This window comes from Thermobia domestica, chromosome 8, assembly GCF_964235325.1.
Source record: "Thermobia domestica chromosome 8, izTheDome1.hap1.1, whole genome shotgun sequence".
Classification (NCBI taxonomy): Eukaryota; Metazoa; Arthropoda; class Insecta; order Zygentoma; family Lepismatidae; genus Thermobia; species Thermobia domestica.
In genome coordinates this window covers 203,377,658-203,402,630 of record NC_137461.1, presented here as the reverse complement: position 1 = coordinate 203,402,630, position 24,973 = coordinate 203,377,658, and the positions used below count along the sequence as shown (strand labels likewise).

The 24,973-nt window shown below is 35.7% G+C and overlaps 1 protein-coding gene across 2 annotated transcripts in view; it reads left to right on the top strand.

The window, feature by feature from the left end:
• LOC145693410 (uncharacterized) overlaps window positions 1–24,973 on the top strand; it is a 185,817-nt gene that overhangs the window by 144,548 nt on the left and 16,296 nt on the right. For both annotated transcript variants that reach the window (XM_081769380.1, XM_081769381.1), the window contains exon 3: window positions 16,369–16,515. In XM_081769380.1, coding sequence (XP_081625506.1) covers window positions 16,369–16,515 — 147 coding nt within the window. The remainder of the gene's footprint in view (window positions 1–16,368; window positions 16,516–24,973) is intronic.

Below are 24,973 nucleotides of genomic sequence, written 5' to 3'. Positions count from 1 at the left end.
TCCTCTGTTCCTGGAACAGCTACCATGATCCTTCTTGCTTAAACTTGAGCTCAAATGTCATTTGGCCTCTTATCACTCAGCTTACCAATCCCGAAAACTACGAATTCGACACTAATATATAGATCATTTTGGACATGCTATTTTTCACTCCCCCAACCCCTATGACTTTGGACCTGAACGACATCGTAAGTGTTACTATTCATCTCAGCAATCCCAAAATTTGATACTGATATCCGGTGTTCCGGGTATCTATTATCTCTCTTCATGCATACATTTCAACCCCAACCCTAAAGTACTGAAATTTGAAGAAAAAGGCTTCGTAGGCGATTAGATCTGATGAATATCTATATCTGTCATCATTGCTATTCGAAAAGCTGATGACACAGACAGACAGACACGCATATATTCTTTTATTATTAATTAAGATATATGTTAACAATTACAATATGGAGAGAGAGAGAGAGAGAGAGAATACGAAGAAAAAAACATACAGATAAAACTTTGTTCCAAGGTCAGAAATTTCCAGGGGAGAATATACTATCACCACTTGCAATACTACCGATGCTGGTTGAAATTTATTAGTACTTCCAGTTCCAAAATTCATTTCCATAGACCATAAACAGGAAGAAATATCTAAAAGTTTTTGCAATTTGTTCAACTCTCAAGAAAAGGTCCCGAATCTCATTTTAACACTCACAAGGGAGGGTCACGAAGTGGCTCTGCTGAGATCCGAACGAGACAATTGTGTTTGCATTTGATATGTTACGATAACTAGACGAATCCCAAAGTTAAACGTGCCACCGGTGAGTTACAACATATTTTGTAATGTAAAAGCTACAAAAAATTACTTGGCAGTAAAGTTTGAACCGAGTCATTTGTTCGGAAACGGTTGGGTAAATGGAAAACTCGGCGAACACGTATCCCATCATTTTCAAGAGCACACTTTTTGGGGTAAAAAAGTTTGCTCCGGGGTGCCCTCCAGGGTCACAGGCGGAGTCCAACTCAAAAGTTTCAAATAGCAAGGGGGGTTAAGCAGCACTTGTGAAACGGAAGAAAATGGAGCAAGTTTTGACACTCAACGACAACCCTGTGCAAAATGGTGGTGGGTCAAAATGTAAACAAAAACTCAATTGAAAAGCACATGACCACCTCTATAAATCAGAAACGGTGGGACAAATATGAAAACAGGAAAGAACATGTGGCTTTATTTTCAAAGTACAGCGATTTATGTTAAAACGTCTTGTCCCAGGGCCTCCATAGGATCCCAGCTGGGTTCCCACTCAAAAGTTTCAAATGGCAGAAGGGGTTAAGTAGCACATACTTTGAAAGCTCTTGTTAAATGAAAGAAGATGGAGCAAATCTTGATTCTCTACTACAACCCTGTGCAAAATGGCAGCGGATCAAAATGTAAACAAAAACTCAATTGAAAAGTCTATGGCCACCGTGAATCCAAGATGGCCGCTTAAAGCCTATGCCGAAAGGATAGGCATACCAAACTGCTGAAGAAGGAAAACCAAATTTGGCATGAATGTTGATGAGTAGGTGACGAAAAGATACGAAATTTTTCAAAAACGCGACATCTTGAGTTCAAAATGCCGCACTATGTATCGAACGCATGTCCAGCTCTAACGTCTGGAGTTGGAGAAGCGAAATGTGGTATTTACGTTTATGGTCAATAGTAGATATCCACAAAATATCAAAGACGTATCATCTGTAATCCAATATATCTGCCAGCGTGAAAAATGGGTTTGTATATAAATATGCTATTTCTTGGAATATTGTGACCAAACTAACAAAGCTCCACGCAGCTCGATTTACACCTGATTTGGTACTGCTCACGAACCTTGTAAATGAATATTTTCTTGTATATTTGATATTGTTTGAAATATTGTGATCAAACCAACAAATGGCATACAATATGAAATGAAATCTTCGAGTTTTACGTCCCATGGTTATGCCGGTTAGGCTAAAGGAGACGGTAATGATGAGGGTTGAATGAAATGGTGGAATGAAGAAAGTGTGAGGAAATGGGAGAACCCCAAGAAACCCCACGCACACGGTGTTTGTCCACCACAAAGTTTACTTGGCGGGAGCAGGGTTTGAACCCGGGACCCCAAGCAGAATGGGATACAATATAACCATCATGAATATATTACAATAGAGCCGCCAACCTGACTGCTGCAGTAAGTCCTTTATGTATGAACTACTTACGATAAAATTAGAAAAGTCCGAAAAGTATTCAACTTTTGTTTAGCAGTATGAATAGGGAGTTAGAGTTGTGTGTTCATCCCACATTCGTTATATTCACGTAAATGATATTGAGAGAACCGTGACGAACGTGCATTTAGGAACAACGGAATGAAATAACAGTTGAAGTGAATAGAATTTCAATTGTTCTTTAGTTCTTCTATTGTTTCTAAATACATAATAGAGAAAAATAGAGATTTAGATTTGTACTGTTATAAATGACATACGTTTTAAGCGGCCATCTTGGATTCTAGGTGGTGATAGACTTTTCAATTAAGTTTGTGTTTACACTTTGACTCGCCGCCATTTTGCACAGGATTATCGTAAAGAGTCTAGACTTGCTAAATGTTCTTTCATTTAACAACAGCTTTCAAACGATTTGCTACTTAACCCCCTTTGCCATTTGAAACTTTTGAGTTGGACCCCGCCTGGGACGCTGCAGGGCACCTTGGGGCAAACTTTTTTACCCCAAAAAGTGTGCCTTTGAATGGGATACGTGTTCGCCGAGCTTTCCATTTAGCCAGTCGTTTCCGAATAAATAACCCGGTTTCCAACTATTCTGCCAGCTTTGTAGCTTTTACATCACAAAATATGTTGTAACTCACGATATTCCGCCCGGTGGCACGTATAACTTTGGGATTCGTGTAGTTATAATATATCAAATGCAAACACAATTGTCTCGTTCGGATCTCAGCGGATGCACTTTGTGACCCTTCCTTGTCAGTTCAAATGAAATGGTAGAAATGAATCGTTTCTAATTTTAACGTTGATCATCATAGAACAAAAAGGATAATAGATAGATATAAGTGGATTTCAGCGATCGATTCAGCGTCTCAAGAGAATATACCAGCGCCATCTGCAACTTTCTACTAAAACCAGAATTTACTGGTTCTCTGATTTCAATATTTATTTTCGTAGAGCTGAAATGATAAGATATATCAAAAATACTTTTTTTTTTTTTTTTGACAGACTCAGCGCTTCAAGAATGAATTTTTTCTCGACTTTTATCTATTTGTTGAAACCAGAGGTCGTTAAAAATCTATCTTTATTCGATTACAGCACTAATCGCATAATGGACAAAACGGAAATAATTAGACACAAGCAAATTTTTAGTATGAATTCAGTACCAAGACTATGTTTCAGCTCTGGTTTTATTGCTTTTATTGCAACCAGAAGTAATAGATATCAATTAGGCCTACCACTTCCGGTTTTAGTGTTAATAGCCATAGAGCCAAAACAGTAAGAGGCAGCAAGTAATGGCTTTTTGATGTGGATTCAGCGTCCGAGAAACAGAATCTATCTTCGATCTCATTCCTATATTGCAACCAACAGTTATAGACGTACTACATCAAGCGTGAATTTTAAATTCATATAGTTTGAAAGTCTACTGTAGTTTCACATAATGAAACGAAACTCACTTTACTATAGGTTAAAAACATGCTTAATTAAACGCTCTAGTTGTATACATTTAACTTATTATTATTATTATTATTATTATTATTATTATTATTATTGTGGATGACATAAAGCTCTCTTTAGAATGGTAAATGAGTGTGATAATTATCTCCTGCAGAAAGAGTTAGATGCAGTAAATCATTGGTGTGAAAATAATTTATTAACAATTAACTCTGGAAAAACAAGATATATGACATTTATCCAGATACAGCAAGGCAACCATTTTACACTGAAACAAAAAGCTATATAAAGGTCCATAAGTGTAGCAATAACAAATTGAAATAAAACCAAGGTTCCATAATTTCCCGTCGGAATACATTCTCAGATTAAAAAATATCCACGTCAGAAGCAATGGAGTTAAATTCAGAAGCCAGTCTATAAAACAAATAACGCTGAATAATTGATAATCGAGGCTTGTTGCAATGAAGTAGTTCACTATTTCTAGTTCTTCTTGCAGGTACCCGAATATTAAATTTAGAGATTAGTTCTTCAGTTCTAAATTTCCCATGTAGAGCTCTGAAGAAACATCATATCAAGTAGTATACGACGAGATGAAGGTGTACGGATGCCAAGAACAGTCAACAATTCAGGTTTACTTAAACAGCGTACAGAAGGTATTCTTTTCCTGACAATGGCAAGAAAGAAATTTAGAACTGAGTCAATGCGAGAGAGATTTGATACGCTAACCATACTCCAAATGGTGGAACAGTATTCTATTTTGGTTGAAATAAACGTTTTATAGAATATACTTAAGGCTGTAATATCCCTAATCTCGGTAAACCTGTACAGGACACTTAATAATCGTATAGCACTCTTGGTCATGGCAGCAGTGTGATCAGTAAACAGAAGTTTTTCGTCGAACACAACCTCGAGATCCTTCTGAGATGAGACCTTAGCAATAGGATCATCTTCAATGAAGTAGGTAGAAGAGATTTTGTATCTACACATGTTACACCAGTTCAGAAGATCTGAGAGGTTTTTTTGGAGTTCAATCACATCTTGAGCAACCCTAATTTCCCGAAATAATTTGCAGTCGACAGCAAAGAGAAGAATTTTGGTGTCAGATAACTTAAGATAAGACGGGAGATCATGTATGAAGAGAAGGAAAAGAAGTGGGCCCAGAACACTACCCTGGGGAACACCAGAAAGAACAGGAACAAAATTCGAAGCAGATTCAGAGAGAACAACACGTTGTTCACGTTCAGTGAGATAGTCTCGTGACAATGAGAAGTTGCCGTGAATATAAAATTTGTCAGCAAATATAAAATTCATGGAGTAAGAATAAACAAATTAGAACAAATTAAAGATCTTGGTAGTATTTATGACAAACAATTGAAATTTAGTAATCACATAAATGATTTAGTGCAATCAACGAGAAAAACAATAGGGTTTATCTTTAATCAATGCCCTGGTTTTATAAATGGTAGTTCTTATGTGTACTTATATAAGACACTTGTTAGATCCAAACTTGAATTTGGTTCAGTCGTTTGGAACAGTTTGTCTAATATACTTATTAACAAACTTGAAGCAGTACAGAAATGTTTTATATGACTACTATGTTATAAAATGAAAAAGGACTGCTATTCACACGAGTATGAATATTGGTTAACTTTTTGGGGACTCCAATCTCTAGCAGAAAGAAGAAATTTTATGGATAAATACTTTATTCAAATGGTATTGGATAGTAAATATAGTAGCGATTACTGCTTGGAAAATATAGGAATAAGAGTGCCGTGTTATAGTGTAAGAAGTCAGTCGACATTGGTAGCACTAAATTCAAAACGTGAAATATTGTGAAAAGTGACAATGTCTTATAACAGTTTAAAATGAACCTATGTTGGGAGAAACAATAGAACAATTATTATATTTCATTATATTTTTTCCAAAGGTTAAACTGTTTTAACTTTATGATAAGGGTCTTGATTTTATTGTTGTTATGTATCTTCAGAATATCTTTAGTTATCCCATTTTACTCAAAAAACCAATATTTTATATGGAAATGTGACAATAGGTATCTAGAATCTTTTACGTAGAGGATACGAAATTTTAAACAAGGTTGACTCATTATTTAAACGATAGTTAAATGAAGCTTTAATTTCCGTAGTTCTGTAAATAGTATTTTATGATATTGACTGTAGCTATTTTAATCTTATTTTATAATCAGCTTTAATCTTGTAACGTGAATATATTAAACTTCTGACAAGGGTCTTAACCTGCTAATATTCATTCTATATCACAAATTTTCTGGTCTGTTTTAAATGATTGTATAATGGTCTTAACATAGTGCTATATTTTTGCCAATGAGCTGTTTACGGCACTAAAAATAAAGTTTATTATTATTATTATTATTATTACTACTACTACTACTACTACTACTACTACTACTACTACTACTACTACTACTACTACTACTACTACTACTACTACTACTACTACTACTACTACTACTACTACTACTACTACTACTACTACTACTACTACTACTACTACTACTACTACTACTACTACTACTACTACTACTACTACTACTACTACTACTACTACTACTACTACTACTACTACTACTACTACTACTACTACTACTACTACTACTACTAATAATAATAATAATAATAATAATAATAATAATAATAATAATATTTTAGTTGACATACCAACTAACTTGTGGGTATACAAATACGAGTATTAATGCTCAAATCTAAATATGGCTTTGGCCTTTCATTAATAGAATTCTTCATGTAGATTGGCGAAAAGGCTTTCTAATGTTGCATTTTCCTAAAGGTAAACGGCAACAATTGTCCGTACTTATATTAGGTCCATGTTAGTTACTAAATTGTATTATGCTTATCTGGAATAAATACAATTTTATATAAGTAACTAGCCTTTGGCCAGATGGGGGCTTCGCCCCCAGACCCCCGTATTTGCTCGGCCTACGGCCTCGTATGTCATATGTTCGTGCATTTATTCTTAATGCTTCCTTAAATCGGCCCAACATCCCCAGATCTCATATTTATCATCCTTTGCTCCTTAATACTCTGCTTAATAACTCACAGTTTATTTTTTATAGCAACCTTTGTCAACCACAATTTATCGACTTATTATATAATGAATGATGATGTTGGATTTTCATTTTCAGAGTTTTTTTTTCTTCTTATTTATAATGTTCAAAAAAGAAATCTGGGATTTTTGTTCGACCATAACTCTTGCATATTTGTAAGACAAAGGTCGATTTTTTTTCTTGTAACTTTATAGTATTTCCACACCACCCCTGTGGTATCCTGCTACACGCATACTCCTTTGAATGAAAGCTTTTGCTTCGTCATGTCTTTCCTATACTAAAAAGCTGGAACGTAAGTGGTATTTGTGTCTGGGAAGGTTCGTATCATAGTGTGAAAATGAAGTTCAATATGATTTGTATTTGGACAGGCACCAAGCATTCTGCATAAAGAAGCTTAAAGGGATTTCTTTTTGCGTAGACTCTTATGTTACTATCAAGTATAAGTGAAAAGGAATTTTTGCAGCAGACATGTATCATACTCCGAAATGAAAGTCCAATGGTGTTGTTCCCTGGGTATAGTTGTTATTTCTTTATTACATTTTTACGGGTACACTGGAAGTGTTGAAATTAAAAAAAAAAAAAGCATCATATCCTAAGCATTATGCATTGCAACACCACATCGTTGTATATTGGGGTTGTATATGTCTCAGACGTTTGTTTTATGCCCAAATAGGAGCGATAACCATTTCTGCAGTCTAAGACGAACTTTTATTTTTGCAGTGTTTTGCCCATTGAACACCATCTATAACTGACATTGTAATTAATTGTGTATGTAATCTGTTTGCTTATTACATACTGAATGCAAGAAGAAAGAATACACTTATCATACATGAATTAGAAACTTCAAACGGAAGTAGGTTCAAATCTTGCAAACGGTCCGAGATATTGAAAAAATAATCGAAAAAATCTCCCTTTTATAGTATCATTTGCCAATTTTTATCACGGCGTCTATAACTTTTGTCTGTAATGAACATGTACAGATGTTTCCAGGAATGTCAAGGAGATTCGTGCTCATATGCGAATGATGCGCTGTATAGAGAGCGCAGGTTCTTGTCCTTGGAACGATTACAATTATCGGAGGTACTGATTTGATATGTAGTGCACAACTGTTTAAAACAAATAACATTAAATAAAATTAAACTATTAACAGCAACCGCTATAACGATAACTTAAGGTAACAATAACCGTGCATTTTAACAAGAGATCAACAAGAATACAACATACAAAGCAACTGTAACAAACACGTTCCGTAATACCCGTTTCAAAAATCCCCTAAAAACTAAAAATATTCACTTTTGGCAATTTTCCTTTGACATGCCAAATTTAATCATTGTAATCCTAAAGAAATTGCCCAATAATTTTGAGATATAAAAGTAGTTCCTATAAATAAACCCCACCAAAGTTGGAATTTTTAATTTCTGTTAATTTATAAAGGTAAGCAAGAAAGTTCTGTCGCTTTTGTGGAGGTCTGTGTTCAATTGGACCTCCCACCGTGAGTTGAATGCGAATGAGGATAAGACGAAGGTCAGCTGTTGTTTTGCGCATGTGCAGCATACTACCTGGTTATGGTAGTTCAGTTACATTGTGAACTTGCGTAAGAACAGAATGAATGAGACCTCCACAGAGCGTCATAAGGGCGTGTATGCAATATGAGTTCAAAGTGGGGACAAAGGCAGCTGCAGCGGAGCGGAATTCTACCGACTTTCTTTTTTTTCCTATCTCAACTATCTGAAAGATAAGATTTTGTATCCCAAGAAAACGCCCATTTAAATAGCATAGGAATTTCTTCATCCCCTTTCGACCCCTGAAAAATTAAAAATATTCACTTTTGGCAATATTCCTGTGGGTTTGTCCCGAAAAGCCACAATCATGTCAAATTTAATCATTGTAGCCCTGCAGGAAGTGCTCAATAATTTGAGGGTGTAAAAGGTGTCCCATATAAATAACATGGAAAATATTTTTCAGTTCCCTATAAAACCACTCTAAAGTTGGAATTTTTTACTTTTGGCAATTTTTCTGTCGGTTAGTCCTGGAAGGCTACAATCATGCCAAATTTCATCATTCTAATCTTGCCGGAAGTGCCTAAACATTTTGGGGTATAGAAGACGTCCCATATAAATAACATTGGAAAGACTTTTCAGTTCCCCATAAAACCACTTTACGGTTAGAAATTTTCATTTTTGATGATTCACTTACGTAAAGCTAACGAAAACGTACAAGCATATCAAACCTGAAGTTTTTATTCCAATTCTAACTACCTAAAACATGAGATTATAGGTCCAGAAAAAGTCTCATTTAAATAACATGGGGAAATTCTTCATCCCCTCTTTAGACCCCCTAAAAATTAAAAATATTCACTTTTGGCAATTTTCCTGTGGGTTTGTCCCGAAAAGCCACAATCATGTCAAATTTAATCATTGTAGCCCTGCAGGAAGTGCTCAATAATTTGAGGGTGTAAAAGGTGTCCCATATAAATAACATGGAAAAGATTTTTCAGTTCCCTATAAAACCACTCTAAAGTTGGAATTTTTTTACTTTTGGCAATTTTTCTGTCGGTTAGTCCTGGAAGGCTACAATCATGCCAAATTCCATCATTCTAATCTTGCCGGAAGTGCCTAAACATTTTGGGGTATAGAAGACGTCCCACATAAATAACATTGGAAAGATTTTTCAGTTCTCCATAAAACCGCTTTACGGTTAGAAATTTTCATTTCTGACGATTCACTTACGTAAAGCTAACGAAAACGTACAAGCATACCGAATCTGAAGTTTTTATTCCAATTCTAAGTACCTAAAACATGAGATTATAGGTCCAGAAAAAGACTCATTTAAATAACATGGGGAAATTCTTCATCCCCTCTTTAGACCCCCTAAAAATTAAAAATATTCACTTTTGGCAATTTTCCTGTGGGTTTGTTCCGAAAAGCTATAATCACATCAAATTTAATCATTGTAGCCCTGCAGGAAGTGCCCAATAATTTGAGGGTGTAAAAGGTGTCCCATATAAATAACATGGGAAAGATTTTTCAGTTCCATATAAAACCACTCTAAGGTCGGAATTTTTTACTTGTACTGATTTACTTAGGTAGTGCTAACGAAAATGTGTAAGCATACCGAATCTGAAGTTTTTATTCCAATTCTAAGTACCTAAAACATGAGATTATAAGTCAAAAAAAAAAGTCCATTTAAATAACATGGGGAAATTATTCATCCCCTCTTTAGACCCCCTAAGAATTAAAAATATTCACTTTTGACAATTTTCCTGTGGGTTAGTTCCGGAAAGCTACAATCATGCCAAATTTAATCATTGTAGCCCTACAGGAAGTGCTCAATAATTTATGTCAGCTCATGTAGTTTTTTATATAGTTAGGATTATAAGTTTAAATTACTCGAGCAGAGTGTTCTACCAAATTCTGACAGATGCCTTACATTGTCAGGTTAGGTTAGGTTCGTTAGGACTTTACTCGAGCAGACGTACCTTTAAATTTTCTATTTGATAGAACTCTGTCCTCGAGTGAACCTACATTTAATACGCCCTTGTATTAATAATAAAGAGGAAATCATATTCAGGTTCAGCATCATTACTACCCGTTTTCAAATAAAGGCAGGCAGGTGCGACAGGACCGTCACGTGCGTTGTAGTCGCCCGGGGCGAGAATTCCCAGTCCTCCCCAAGTGTATTATGAGAAACAACCAGAGAGTATTCTGTACTCCTAGATCTAAAAATGGAATGTAAGATCATAATGTAAGACAAAAGAATTTGGTACTAGTTAAAACATAAAAGTTAATTAACACATGGTTTTGCATTATTGAAATCGAGTGGTATTCTTGTTTATTTTGAACTTGATATAGATCAACATAGTAATAGCATAGAATATACAAATAACGATACAAATATTAAGTTCCAAGATTTTGTTTTAAGCTCTTCTCACAGAGGGCTGGAAAGAGTTCCACTTGAATAATCCTAGGCCATGTTTTACATTACCGGTAATTTTCAAGTTCAATACTCTATTGGGAGTCTCTCAAGGATCTAACCTAGGTCCCGCCTTGTTTCTTCTTGTTATTAATGATATTCCTCTGTGTATTAAAATCTCTCAAATTGGGGGCACTTCCTTGTTTACCCCAAATTTATCAAAAATATAGGAGTTATATTTGATAGCAAATTAACCTTTGCTCAATACGTTGATGCAATAACAAGTAGTGCATATAGAAACCTAGGTTTAATTTATAGCATAGGGCAGGTTTTCTACAAAAAATCAACATTTATGAGGTTATACAGGGCGTTCAAAAAGTCTCTATACACCTGAATTGTCACATATTCAAAGCAACGAGAAAATTATTTTACTCAAAATTTATTATATGTTATGGCATAAAAGCACTATGTACAGGGCGTAGCGTATACACACACATTTTAACACACATTTTCACAGCAAATGTTGGAAATGTCCCCATGAGCCTCCAAACATGCTTGCACACGTTTCTTCTTGTTCTCAAATACTCTCACAAGTTGTTCATGTGGAATGCTATGAGCAAAATCTCGAATAGCTGTTTTGAGTTCTTGTAGCGTGTGGGGGTTCCCTTTATAAACAGAATTCTTTTCATAACCCCGGAAGTAAAAATCCGGAGGAGACAAGTCAGGAGAACGAGGTGGCCACAATCCCTTTGAAATTATTCGATCTCCAAAAACCTCTTGCAGTAATTTCATGGATTTGCGAGCTGTATGTGCCGTAGCGCCATCTTGTATCCAAGCATTACAAATTTCGTCTTCCGTTAGTTCTCCCATGACCTGGTGAATAATTTCACAATAACGAGTTGAATCTATTGTTTGCCTGAAAAATATGGGTCCGACTATTCTTCTTCTGGATATTGCAATCCACACCCCTACCTTCTGGTCATGCAGAAGAACTTCATGTATGACATTCTGGGCATTGACGTCACCTGATAAATGAAACCAGGCCTCATCAGTAAAAAAAAAAAAAAATCCAAAACATCGTCAGACTTGTCCATAACAAACCGTGTAAACCATTCACAATACTGCACTCGTTTTACACTGTCGGGAGAAAGTAACTGCTGCACCGCTCTCACCTTATACGGGATAAGACGCAGTTTCTTACGAACCGCCTTTTGTGCCGTACCAACATTTATTGCTTCTTCCTGGGCAAGTTTTCGAAGTGGTTTATTGCATCCGATATGTGTAGCATTTTTTTCTTCATCGAGCACTGTCGGTCTACCACTTCGATCATAGTCCATTACCGTTCCAATGTCTCTAAATTTATCGATTCAGTGCCCATACAGTGTGACGATTCGGAACAGATTATCCGGAAACCTAGCTGCAAACTTATCTTTGACTGTCTGTTAGTACTCACCTTATTCACGGAACACATGTTCTACCAGGAATATTCGTTGTTCCAAAGTTAACATCATTGTTTCAGAGACCGCTAACTAGATGCAACAATCACTTCAACGTCACTTTGTCGACTGGAATCTAAGAAAGGAACTTCACGCAAGGCGATAATATAGCAGTGTTGCAAACTTTCGCATAAAATTTTATTTCATGTGACTTTGAATGCGACTTTGACTTGCCACGATTCAGATGTAGAGAGACTTTTTGAACGCTCTGTATTTTTCGTATGAGAGGTCAAAATTAAAATACTGTTGTACGGTTTGGACACCAAATGTCACTAAATACTCGGATACAACAGAAGATATACAGTTTAAATTTTAAAAAAAATGCGTGCATACAAGAAAACCTGTTTCTATCTGAAGTATCCCCTATGAAAACGTAGTAACGAATTTTAGTTTTCAAACAGAATATTGTTCAGAAGAAGTCACCATGAGCGTTGAGACACTTGTCCCACTGTGTCACTAACTTGCAAATGCCGTCCATGTAAAATTTGGACGGCTGACTATCAAACCAATTACGCACAGCGTCCTGAACCTTAGCATCAAACTGAAATCTCTGGCCTTTCAATGCCTTCTTTAGAGGCTCAAAGATGCGAAAGTCATAAGGTGAAAGGTCAGGCGGGTGTCGCAACATTTCCCGCTTGAAGCATTGAAACAAATCGAAACAAATTCTGCACTTGGTTTGCAACGTGTGGACGCGCGTTGTCATGCAACACAATAACTCCAGCGATCAATAAACCAGGCCTTTTGTTTTTGATGGCTCTCCGTAACTGTGTCAAGGTCTGACAGTAGCGTGCGGCGTTGATGAACTGTCCTGGTTATTTGAAGTCGAGCAATAATGGTCCATAGCAATCAAAGAACACAGACACCATAACTTTCCCCGCAGACTGTTGCGTCTTGAACTTTTTGGGACGTGGAGATGAGGGGTATTTCCACTGCATACTGGAAGACTTTGAACTTGGTTCAAAATGATGTCACCAAGTTTCATCCTCAGCACCAATGTGCAGCAAGAAGTCGTTACCTTCCAAATGGTAACGTGACAAATGTTCAATGGCGCAACCCATACGCACCAACTTTTGGTCTTCCGTCAACACCCTGGGGATCCACTGCGCGCACACTTTATGATACCCCAGATCTTTCACAATTTTCTGAGCAGTACCGTAACCCATGTTTAACCCGTTCGCTATGGATCGAATACTAATGCGTCTATCCGCAGCTATGGCCGCATTCATCTTTTCACGCGTGTCTTCTGTGGAAACAACACTGGCTTGACCAGGACGGGGATAATCAGTGGTTTGTTCACGCACCTTCCGAAACATTCTGGCCCAGTCCACCACTGTTGTTTTGGAGACGCATGCATCACCATACACGTCTTTCATACGCCGGAACACTTCAGCTGGTTGACAACCTTCGGCACTCAAAAACTGGATGACGGCACGCTGGTCCTGTTTGAACGGATTGGGGATCTTGAACGTCATCTTTCACTCGTTATACTTGCAAAACGGAAACACGTATCAACAACATTCCTACACCCAACACACAGGAACATTAGTCATTACACACTATTAAACAAACAATATCTTCCTACACACTGTACCAATAATACATGGAACGAACGGGTTTCAGTTAATCGCCCCTTATCTTATTACGTGTCCTAATAGGCAAGACTAGAACAGCAAGTACTGGGACATTCTGTTGTAGTAAACCAAGAGCTAACGTATTACACAAGTCTCCCTGTGGAAAATGTGTGCTTCATATAACGAAATAATTAGATTTCATGTAGGAGATATACTGTATTTAGTATGTTCGAAAACAAGTTCAAAACAATTGTCAAGCAGTAACTTCTGCATAATCAAACGACGTATGTTTGTGTATGTATAATAGTGTATGTCCTTATGAAGTAAATAAGTAAATTTTACTTAGCCGCGACCTGATCATTATTAAAATATCTGAATTAACATTAATTACTTTTTTTTTTAAAAAAAAATCATTTACCAACATAATCTGAATTCCTTGAAGTTTGTTGATTTGTCGTCCAGACGCCCCCCCCCCCCCTGGCCATGGCGCTCGGGGCAATCGTCCCGTCACCCCGCTCACGCGACGGCCCTGAGGTGGGAACATAGCGGAGCGGCGACTGTTAACTATTAGGCATTAGCGTTTCTCACCAACAGAACTTTCTCTATTAGGCCTATAATAATCTATCCCATGTCCGTTGTCCTGTTACTAATCTACAGAAGGATGGCATTGGCAGTATTGAGAAATGGAAATGAAATGAAATATTTTGGTTGGTATGAAATATTTTTTTTACGTCCCATGGTTATGCCGAGTATGTTAAAGCAGAGGATGATGATGAAAATGAATGAAATGGTGGAATGAAGAAAGTAGGAGGAAACGGAAGAACCCAGAGAAAACCCACGCACATGATGTTTGTTCATCACAAAGAATACTTGACGTGAGCTGAAATCGAACCAGGAGCCACACGCACCAGAACTGAGCGTTCTGTGACAGCCAGTGCGGCCCCTGGTAGTATTTAGTATGGGAATAGACAGAAGTCTCGAGGTTGTTCAAGGTTAAAACTATTCTCTTCCTTCCTATTCAATGCTATATCTCTTTCTATCAAGAATCATTCATTATCAGAAGTACAGAAATACAATTACAAACTTCAGAAAATTTAACTGGAAAAGGCAATTTTATCATAAAAATGAACGTGTGTAAGAACCTTCAAATGTCAGTTCGCATTTCTTGGTGTGTCTACAGTTTTTATTATAAACTTTTAAATTATTATTATACAAGAATATGTAATAGCTCTTGAAACTTTCTGTAACACAACATACCTATATTTATTATAGTACAATGAAACTAGGCTGGCAATCAAAGTATAGCTCTTTGTATTGGACTGTTTGCAATCACCTTTCTACTAGTTCTTCGATTCCATGTCGATACAACGTCTTGTTCGTAGAGACAAAGGAGTCAATCACTGCTGTTTCCAGCTCTTGCTGGTTGATGAAGCATTCGGATTTCAGAAAGGCAGCGCCATAGAACGAAACAGTTACTAATCCAAATTGGAAATTCAAGAATATATGCCGAGTGTGGCATCAGTTCGATGACATCAACTTTCTGAATTTTTGTTGTTTTTTCGCGCGGAGTGTGATTTTGCATTATCCTGTTGCAACAGGGCATAATTTCGGTACACCAATGCATGATATTTTTTTTGGTGTAGTGCAGCATACATCCGCTCCAACTGTTCAGAACAAAGGTCGGTGTTCATGGTACAACCGTTAGGAACGTACTTTAAGTGAATGACCTCTCGTAGTTCTGCCACACACAGATCATGACTTTATGCTCGAGACGGCGCTATTGACGACCATTCTCGCCTTTCCTCAACTACTGGTTTTACACATTTCTATTTCGGTAAAAATGTCTATTGTTTGTCGCATGTGACAATCTGTTTCACGGAACTCACACCACGTTCATTTTGCAGCAGCTGTTGGCATACTCCGAGCCTGAGCTGGGGTTGTCATATGACACAGTGCGGCAGCCTCGGATGGTTTTTCCGAGTTCAAGAAGGTGACACACTGGACTGGAACATACAGAGTTCGTTTGACAAGAGTGGATTTTTTTTCAATGGCATGTCGTATGACCTAAGAATGTGTTACCCTAGAGCGGCTGAACCTTGACTGCTCTTCGGCATTTTTACAACCTGCACAAAATTTCTGAAACAAAAAAGTTGCTGTCCTGTGATTCACTTCACCTTCCCTTTTCGCATGACAAATACTTTGGGTTGCTGCCATAGCGTTATGGCGAAGTTCGAACTCAGACAATAACAGTTCATGTATCACACGTTGTTGAGTACTATGCCACTAAAAACTGACTGAAGACAGACTGACTGGCGATCTCCGTGTTAAATAGTCCGCTTGTCACACTATCTCTTGAGTTAGTTTAATTCAACCTTGTATTTACGATCGTTCCCGGCGTTATATATGCGTGCTGTCTGGGCTGGGGGAAATTTTTAAAGACTTACTACTCACTTTTATTGGTACAATCTAGATTACCGTTTAAGGTGAAATCTCAAAAAATACGAAACGCTTGAAAGTGGTTATACGTGTTACATAATAATACTAAGTAAATTTCTTTAAATAATGATTCGAAATAAGTAAGTCTTAATTAATGCATTAAAACTCATTAATGTTTCTTCAATTATTGCAGGCAATGTTCTTGGATTGGAACGCTTCTTTAAGAGCTTCAGATGGCTGTATAATGGATTACAAAAACTTCAACATCGAAGGTGGACACATCCAAATTACTGGAAATGCAGTAATTTTTATCGTTAAAATTAGTCTTCAGAATGTCAGGGTATGTAGACTTTCAAGAAATTAATTAGCTTTATCTATGAGGCTTAGTGTTTTAAAGTTCATTTCTACAGAAATGCAACAAAAGCTTTCAATTTTAGACAAAGATACAAACATAGTCTTGTCTGAATTTTTGAACCCATCTCTTTGTTTAATCTTTGCACGAGGCACTTCCCAACAGTGCCAATTCTCTGTTACGTGATAAATCTCGAAAATTACAATCACTAGAGCGTATGATGATATTTTTTGGATTTGTTTTTGTCTTTGATATCTGTTGCAGTATGCAACGAAACACGTAATATATATTTTGCGATATAGAAGACTATGTATAAAAGAGTTTTTATATTTAACTGTATAACTTCCTATATTTTAAGTTTATATCCGAGCAAATACTGCTGCTGGATGTTACGTTTATAAAATAATCATATGTAAAATAATATACTTATATATACATATATTGTAATAATAATAAATATTGCCGTTTATTAAAGAGTCATTTACAAATTCGACTTATGTAATATTTAAATTAACGTAAATATTTACGAAACGCATCAATTTACACAAGTCCAGGGCTACTGTATTACCTTCTCATCTTCTTGACCTCCTTAATCAGTATGGAGATTGACAAAAGATGCCAATGATTTGGCGTTAATGTAAATTTATTCCTCCTGGAGAAGAAAATTTTGGTTGCAGGCAGGGATAGATTTTCCGTTTCGTGAGAATTATTACTAAAAATCTGTATCACTCAAACTGAATTTTCCAAAAGTTAATCCAGTTTTTCCGTAGTGTCGATAATTAGCCAAATTGTCTTCTTCTATGAGATATTCATATTATGTAATATGTCAAAATATATACTATACAAATTTCATAACTATGTACTAAATGTTTTAAGAGAAATTCATAATTATAATAATATAAAACTTTTCAATAACCCTGTGCACGCCATGGAGTAGAATTAGTTTCTCAAATGCTCCGTCTTAGAAAATTTCAACTTCCTATACCATGTAAAACCTTCTGCTTACTATTTAAAAACGTATACGTATTGATAATAATAATAATAATAAAGCGTAATGATTTATGTAAATTGGGCCGCCATTTTAGCAGCTGTTACTCTATACCCTTATAAATATTAAAAACGAAATTTTGCTTAAAATAAAAATTTAGGTTTATTATTCTTTTGCAACAGTAATCTGAATTATCGTAAATTTGTCAAAATTGCAGTTCAGAAAATGTATTACGTATTCGTCTTTGAACACTTGAGACCCCTATTGCTGTTAGTAATTTTTGAAAAAAGATTTTCAATAATTATGCAATTTTCAAATTTTTAATACAATAAATTTTAAATGTTCTTACAAAGTTGTGTTTAGATGTTTACATGCAGTTATGAGATATGAAATAGTTATTTTCTGTACATGTAATGTCTCTCTCCCTCTCTCTCTCGATATATATATATATATATATATATATATATATATATATATAATATTAGGGTGATCCTTAATTACATGGCGAAATTGTTTTTTCCGAATTTCTTTGCTCCCAACCCCTAAATTGGTTCCATGTCGTACCCAATTTATCCATGAAAAAAATGGGCTCAATCGAAGAATATTTAACCGACCCCCAAGCGACCTAAAGTTTGAATGCATATCCAATATGTTAATATATAGGAAAAATCTGGAATAAGTCCTTCTTACTTTAAAGCGGCTGAAGGGAAAGGGACCAAATCTTGGATACAGGGATTGGAAGTAATCCACATCTGACTCTGAGAAATAGCATGATGGCGATCATTTTGAAGTCCGCAATTTTGTATTCGGACCCAAAATTTTAAATGAAAATTATGTTTTGTGACATCATTTTTGGGTAACCTTTCATTATAAAAACACACTTTTCCTATATTTTCAACTTATCTCTGGTCATTTAATTCTTTTTAGCTTTGAAAGTTTATTATATTTCAGTATTGTTTTTTTCTTTATAGGTTACTGAAATATTAATAAACTATTACGTACATTTAACAAGGAAATAATTATATATGTTGTTATATAATTACATCCCGTCGAAATACACACCAGGCTATATTGAAATTATTTATATGAAATGAAATTATAATGAATATTTAAAATGATAATAAAAGAAAGCTGAAGGCTGTGGATAATTAGCCAAATTCTACTGCATCATTAAGCCAATTTTTGTAGCATCTGGATACATTTTTCTGTGTTCACTGACTATCTGCAATGTCTATTGTTTCTCTTTTTCGTCCTTTGTTAAAATGTTCCCGTATTCTTGTATCAGTTTTACACCTCTCTCTGCAACATCATTCACCACCACAATGTTTTTCAATATATTCAACCCACGTTGAAAGTTCACATCTTCTTTGCAAGTAGATGGACATGTGCATTTCTTTCTTTACTTTATGGTTTAATTCAAATAAGGGAAACTATTCAACAATCTTATAAATCTGCAGCCCGTACAGAGATATAAACTCACAGAATATTAAGTTTTATTACTTCCGAGCTTTTATTTTCCATAGTTGATAATTATTACATGTTCAGAGATAAGTGGAAAATAAAGGCAGACGTCTGTTTGTCGTCAAAAGCTGCCTCAAAATGATATATCATACGAGGTCATTTCTATTTAAAATTTTGTGCCCGAATCCAACATTGTGAACGTAAAGATATGCCTCATCTCGGTCCCTACTCAGTATCAGGTATGGATCTACTTCTACAACCTCTATCCAAGATATGATTCCTTTCCCTCAGCCATTTTTAAGTTACAAGAGTTTATTACAGACTTTTGCCATATACTATACATTGTAAATCATTCAGATGTTTAGGTCGCTTGGGGGTCGGTTAAATATTCTTCGATTGAGCCCATTTTTTTTCACAGATTAATTTAGTCCGACATGGAACCAATTTAGGGGTTGGGAGCAAAGAAATTTGGAAATCGAAAATTAAGGACCACCCTAATATATATATATCGGCCATTCCATCGTAACGGGTGTTACATTTGGACGAATAGAAATTGTTATAGAAATGTCCTTACTGGGTCAAGATATATCAAACTGCCTCGATACATCACCGTTTGTCTGTGTATTTTAGTAAACACTTAATTTGTTACATATACATGATACCACAACTCAGTGAGAGTGAAAAATGTGGCGTAACGGGCGTTACAGCAATTGGACATGCACTTTCAGATGCATGTCAAGTTAAGCCAAACTCTGCGAATGTCCAGCTCAAAATTTGTTTCCAATTATGTTTGCACTTTTCTGAAAGTATGATGTTGTGAATATTACAATCAGAAATTCCATAAGTGTAATGGCCTTTATTTAAAAAAAAATGTTCAATACCGTAACGGGTGTTACACGAATTGTAACGGGTGTTACACAGTGCGAATGAACTTTAATCCACTTCACTTTTAATGAACATATTATGTAAAGAACAAAATATTACAATGTTAATAGGTAAAAAATTACAGATGTAGTACAATGTAAAAAATAAAAACACAAAATAATAAACATATAAATCAGAAGAATGTAGGAAGTTTCAGTATTAAATACGTAGGTCTGTTGATACATTGATCATCAACAAAAGTCTATTTTTCTTATGCTTCAGTGACATTAACTCTGGAACTAAACTGCTACACAACTTCACGTTATTCTTTAATTTTCATAATCGGATTTGGCAGTTTACCAATCACGTTGAAAATGAATCATATTATGCCGTGCTGGGAAAATCCGCGCCCGGGGCGAGAGTATACGACGGCGCCCCCATACATAGTAGTGAGGTCGACAGACCAGCCACGAAGCGACACTATGGTTGGGGCAAACCGTAAGAAACTTTTCCAAAATAAACCCTGCTTTTCCTTGATTTTGAGGATTCTTTTTATTATTTTTCTTCCATTTTATCTATGTGCACATGTATTTTCCTAACATGAGAACATTATAGGACCAATTTCTAAAACAGGAAGAGGTTTTAAGTGCATACTAATTTGTACTGATATGTGAAGTATTTTTCTCTCCTTTTCTTTCTTTTTCTTTTCCTACCGAATGTTTCGCCCCCTTACTTCGGCGCCCGGGGCCATCACCACGCTAAACCCCCCTTACGGCACGTCACTAGTATACTTTCTAAACTTCGGCGTAGTTCGAATTCCTTTTCGCCACAAGATTTCAAGAACATAACTCTAATATCACCATTTTCGTCCGAAAGTCCCTGACTGATTCCAACTTGACGATAGTCTTTGTTACTTATTTCATCTTTCATTGCCAGAAGACAACATTCCAACACAAACATCTTCTTTCCGCAAAGGACTGTTCACAACTTTAATTCGGAGTCTGTGTAGTGTAGTATAGGGTTTTTCCGGTTTCTTGATGAAAATCTGTCGCGCTTCAGCCTCTAATGATTTGCTGAACGAAGACTTCCAATAGCAGCGTATGGGGCTTCTGATAAAGAAGTAGACTTCTGGTATGTTATGAGTACTTAATTGAAATACGGCCCTTTTATGTTATTTAACCACTACCTTGAGTGTGTGACTTAACGGGGAGATAAGAGGGAGTCCCCTATCCCACGATATCTCCTAGATGTTATTTTCTTTGGAGTGCACTTCATCACCTCCGGTTCAATGTCCCTTAATTCGCACTGTTCACCCTTACCATAATTCATGTCTTCAGAAGAGGACCCTCTATAACTTTACTAACTTCAAATTCCCTCTTTAGAGTCTTAGAGCTAGCCTAAGTGTACAAAATATCACTGTACACCAAGCTATTCGATCCCAGCCCCCGCCAAGTGAACTTTGTGGAGGACAAACACCGTGTGCGTGGGTTTTCTCGGGGTTCTCCCGTTTCCTCCCACTTTCTTCATTCCACCATTTCATTCATTACTCATCATCACCGTCTCCTTTAGCCTAACCGGCATAATCGTGGGACGTAAAACTCAAAGATTTCATTTCATTTTTTTACACCAAGCTAATAATTCACGTGTAACACCCATTACATTGGCAATGTAACACCCGTTACGCAGTTTTTGCCTATTAAATTATAAATATAATAGTAGTAGAAAATGGATCGATCTGGGCCAGTATTGGCCAACATAGAACAACTCAGGAGCCCCTGGGAAATTGAGCACCTTACACCGTGAACCCACGGTCTTTTACGACCTCCATTTTAGGGGTGAATTTATTCCCTTTTATGAGCACTTTTTAGGGAGTGTACTCGTTCTCTTTTATGAGCATATTTTTAGGGGTGAACTTGTTCTCTTTTATGAGCATATTTTTCAACCCTTATTTTAACATATCAGAACATCAGACTACGTAACACACAGCAGAGCGGATCACCCATATTTGAACATAGCACATTACACAGAGACTACGTAACATAGCAAGGGTGTACTCGTTTCCTTTTATGAGCATATTTTTCAACCCCTATTTGAATATGTAACGGCATGTGAATGTGTAAAATGTGTAACGGCAGTACATAAGTGGGTGTACTGTATTTGTCTGCAGCTATTTGTCATACGGAAGTTACTTCTCAATATTATGATAACAGCATGGAATTTAAGTTTTACTATTATAATTACTAAATATGAGACATTTGCATCTAGCGTTTACTTAATTCCCAGTTAAATTTTAATATTATTATGCATGTACTTCATTTGTCTAATGTATGACCGTACTGATGCAGAGTACAATGCACTATTTATTGTATAATTTGAGTAAAGCAGTTTGTTATATTCTTTTGAGCTTACTAGCAATTCTAATCATACTTTACACACGAGACTGAAACATACATGTTTTTCGTTAAACACTCCCAAACTGAGGCATTACGAGATATTTTGTATCAGAACCAGCGGTAATCGAATAGTAGCATTAGAAAGTCATTAATTCCATTTCCAAATTCCAGAATGTCGAGATTCTGGAATTTGAGAATTTCGCAATCATAGAAAGTAAAAACTCATAATCAAACATACGAAACATGACATAAAACCTTGACAAGGTAATAGGAACGAAATCGCATAAATTCATATTTTCACTAATTTAGTAGTGGAAGTAAATTCGAACAATTTCATTGCAATTTGCTGTTTAAATGTGTTCGAACATTTGTTATATCGAGACTCCGGGGTTTCGAAATATCCCAAGTTTAATACACCTTTTCAATGCATATGAGTATCATTGTCAGCGAACACCGAAAATTCAAAGCCATTTTCTTCAGAATTGTGTGTGTTTGTGTGTGTCTGCGTGTTCATGTTATGAGGTCCATAGTTTGAATATGTCTAAAATCTAGTCTACTATTTTATCAAAATCCATTTAAACACTCCATCTTGATATAACCTTTTATTACAATACGTAATGAAGTAATCATTTACACCCTTTAAATAACATGCATGTAGATTATGCAAGATGGATCCTTTGTTATATCTTATATCTTTCGTTGCTATGACGATCAATAACATATTTCGTCAGATTGCTATATGAACAGAACATCAATCACAATATCAGAAAAGAAAAATAATTCTAGTTCTTTTTATTTTTTCTTCTTCTTTTAGATAGCTTGTGCATATTTTAATAGCACATATTGCCCGGAAATACAAGTGAAGATGTTAAAAATACAAGTAATGATATTAAAAATTACACAATATCGTTATAATGTAGCTCACTGGCAAAGCACAGGATTCCCAATCGTCAGGTTTTGAGTCCAAATCCAACAGAGACTTTTTAATAAGTATATTTGCACAAAATTATGATACGAGGACTGTGCTGCCAGAAATACTTTTAGAAAAGTTTAGGTTGTTATAAAAGGGGGTGTTTTGGGGGTGATTTATTATTCTGTTCTATTATTCTGTACATGGTATCTAGATTGCTGACAAATCTGTCTCCCTGCCCGACCCCTAACCATGCCTCGGAAAAATTCTAGAACAGTGACCAAAAATATTTTAAACAAATAATTTCAAAAAGTTTCGAAAATGTTTAGTTAATGAAATTTCCAATAATGACCTTAGACTATGGGTTGTGACTAAAGTTTAGTGTCAAATTGTTCTTACATATCAAAAGGAAATCGCAATAATATATTAAGTTTTAAGTAATGTTTGTTTTCAGCAATGACCTTCATTTTGAATTAAACTAATCGAAAAGTTCAAACGTTTTCAAACTGAAATCTTAAGCTGCTCTAAAACTTTTTAAGCAAAAATTCTGATTTTTTTTTTTTTTTTTAAAAATAAACATAAATCTAAAAGTGGTCAGTCAATCAAATTGTATCAATAACAACTTTCTACTAATGACCTTAGGCTATAAATCGAAACTACAATACTAAAGTTCAAAATTTTTGAACCAAAAATTTTAAAAATAACGATCAAAAATTTATTTTTGATCGTTAAAGTCTAAATTTTTTTCAAAAACGTTTGCAAAATTTTAAACTATGTTTTTTTTTAAGATAATCTAATCTGATTGCATCAAGAGTAACTTCACACCAATGACAGACAATGAGTTGTAACTGAAGTTCAAAACATGTTATTGTTACTGCCTTATACCAATCGATTTTACTAATTACTTATCACGCCCCAAGTCCTAAAATTTACATATTGTATATATATACACACTGTCGGTCAAAAGTTTCCGGACGGATCGAAAAAACAGGGAAATATTAAATTAGACTTGTAATAATATGCAAATTTGGACAGGATACTTGGTAGTTTAGAAACACAGTGATAGTTATAACATCAGAATAATATAATAACGTTATCCAACAACGAAAATTGGCAAATTCCTTAATGTTCTTCTCGTCAAAGAAACCGCCCTTCGCCGTTATCACTCGTTTCACCAATCGGGGCATGCGGCTTCCAAGTTTTTTGAATATGTTCATCCGAATTATTATTCCAGGCGTTTGGCAGAATATCAAACACATCATCAGCAGATGTTGGACAGTCTTTACGTACAATTCTGCCAAGTTCTTCCCAGAGAAGTTCGATGGGGTTAAGATCTGGAGACTGGGGAGGCCATTCCATGATACAAATATCTCCTTTGGCTTGTTTCTTCTTAAAATAACTAGAACAAAGTTTTGACGTGTCCTTCTGATCACTATCGTGCAGAAAAGTGATTCTGCGACCAATCAAATCAAATTCTGAGGGAAGAGTATGGTTGCTTAAAATAGAATGATAACCATTTTTGTCCAGATTTCCTTGTATTCTGTGAATACAACCAACTCCAGAATTTGCGAAACACCTCAAAAGTATCACAGAACCTCCTCCATGTTTAATAATCGGGGTTACATAGTTAGGACGCATCTTTTCTGTAACAGATCTTCGAACATAACCTCGGTGTCGTTGCCCAAAAACTTTAAATTTTAACTCATCAGTCCATAATACGCATTTCTACTGCTTTTTTCTATAATTTTTGTTTTTCAGGGTCGATTAGAGCCTCTGTTACTTGTTCCCACTGAACTACTAACTATTTCTGCACAGCAACTATTACCCAGA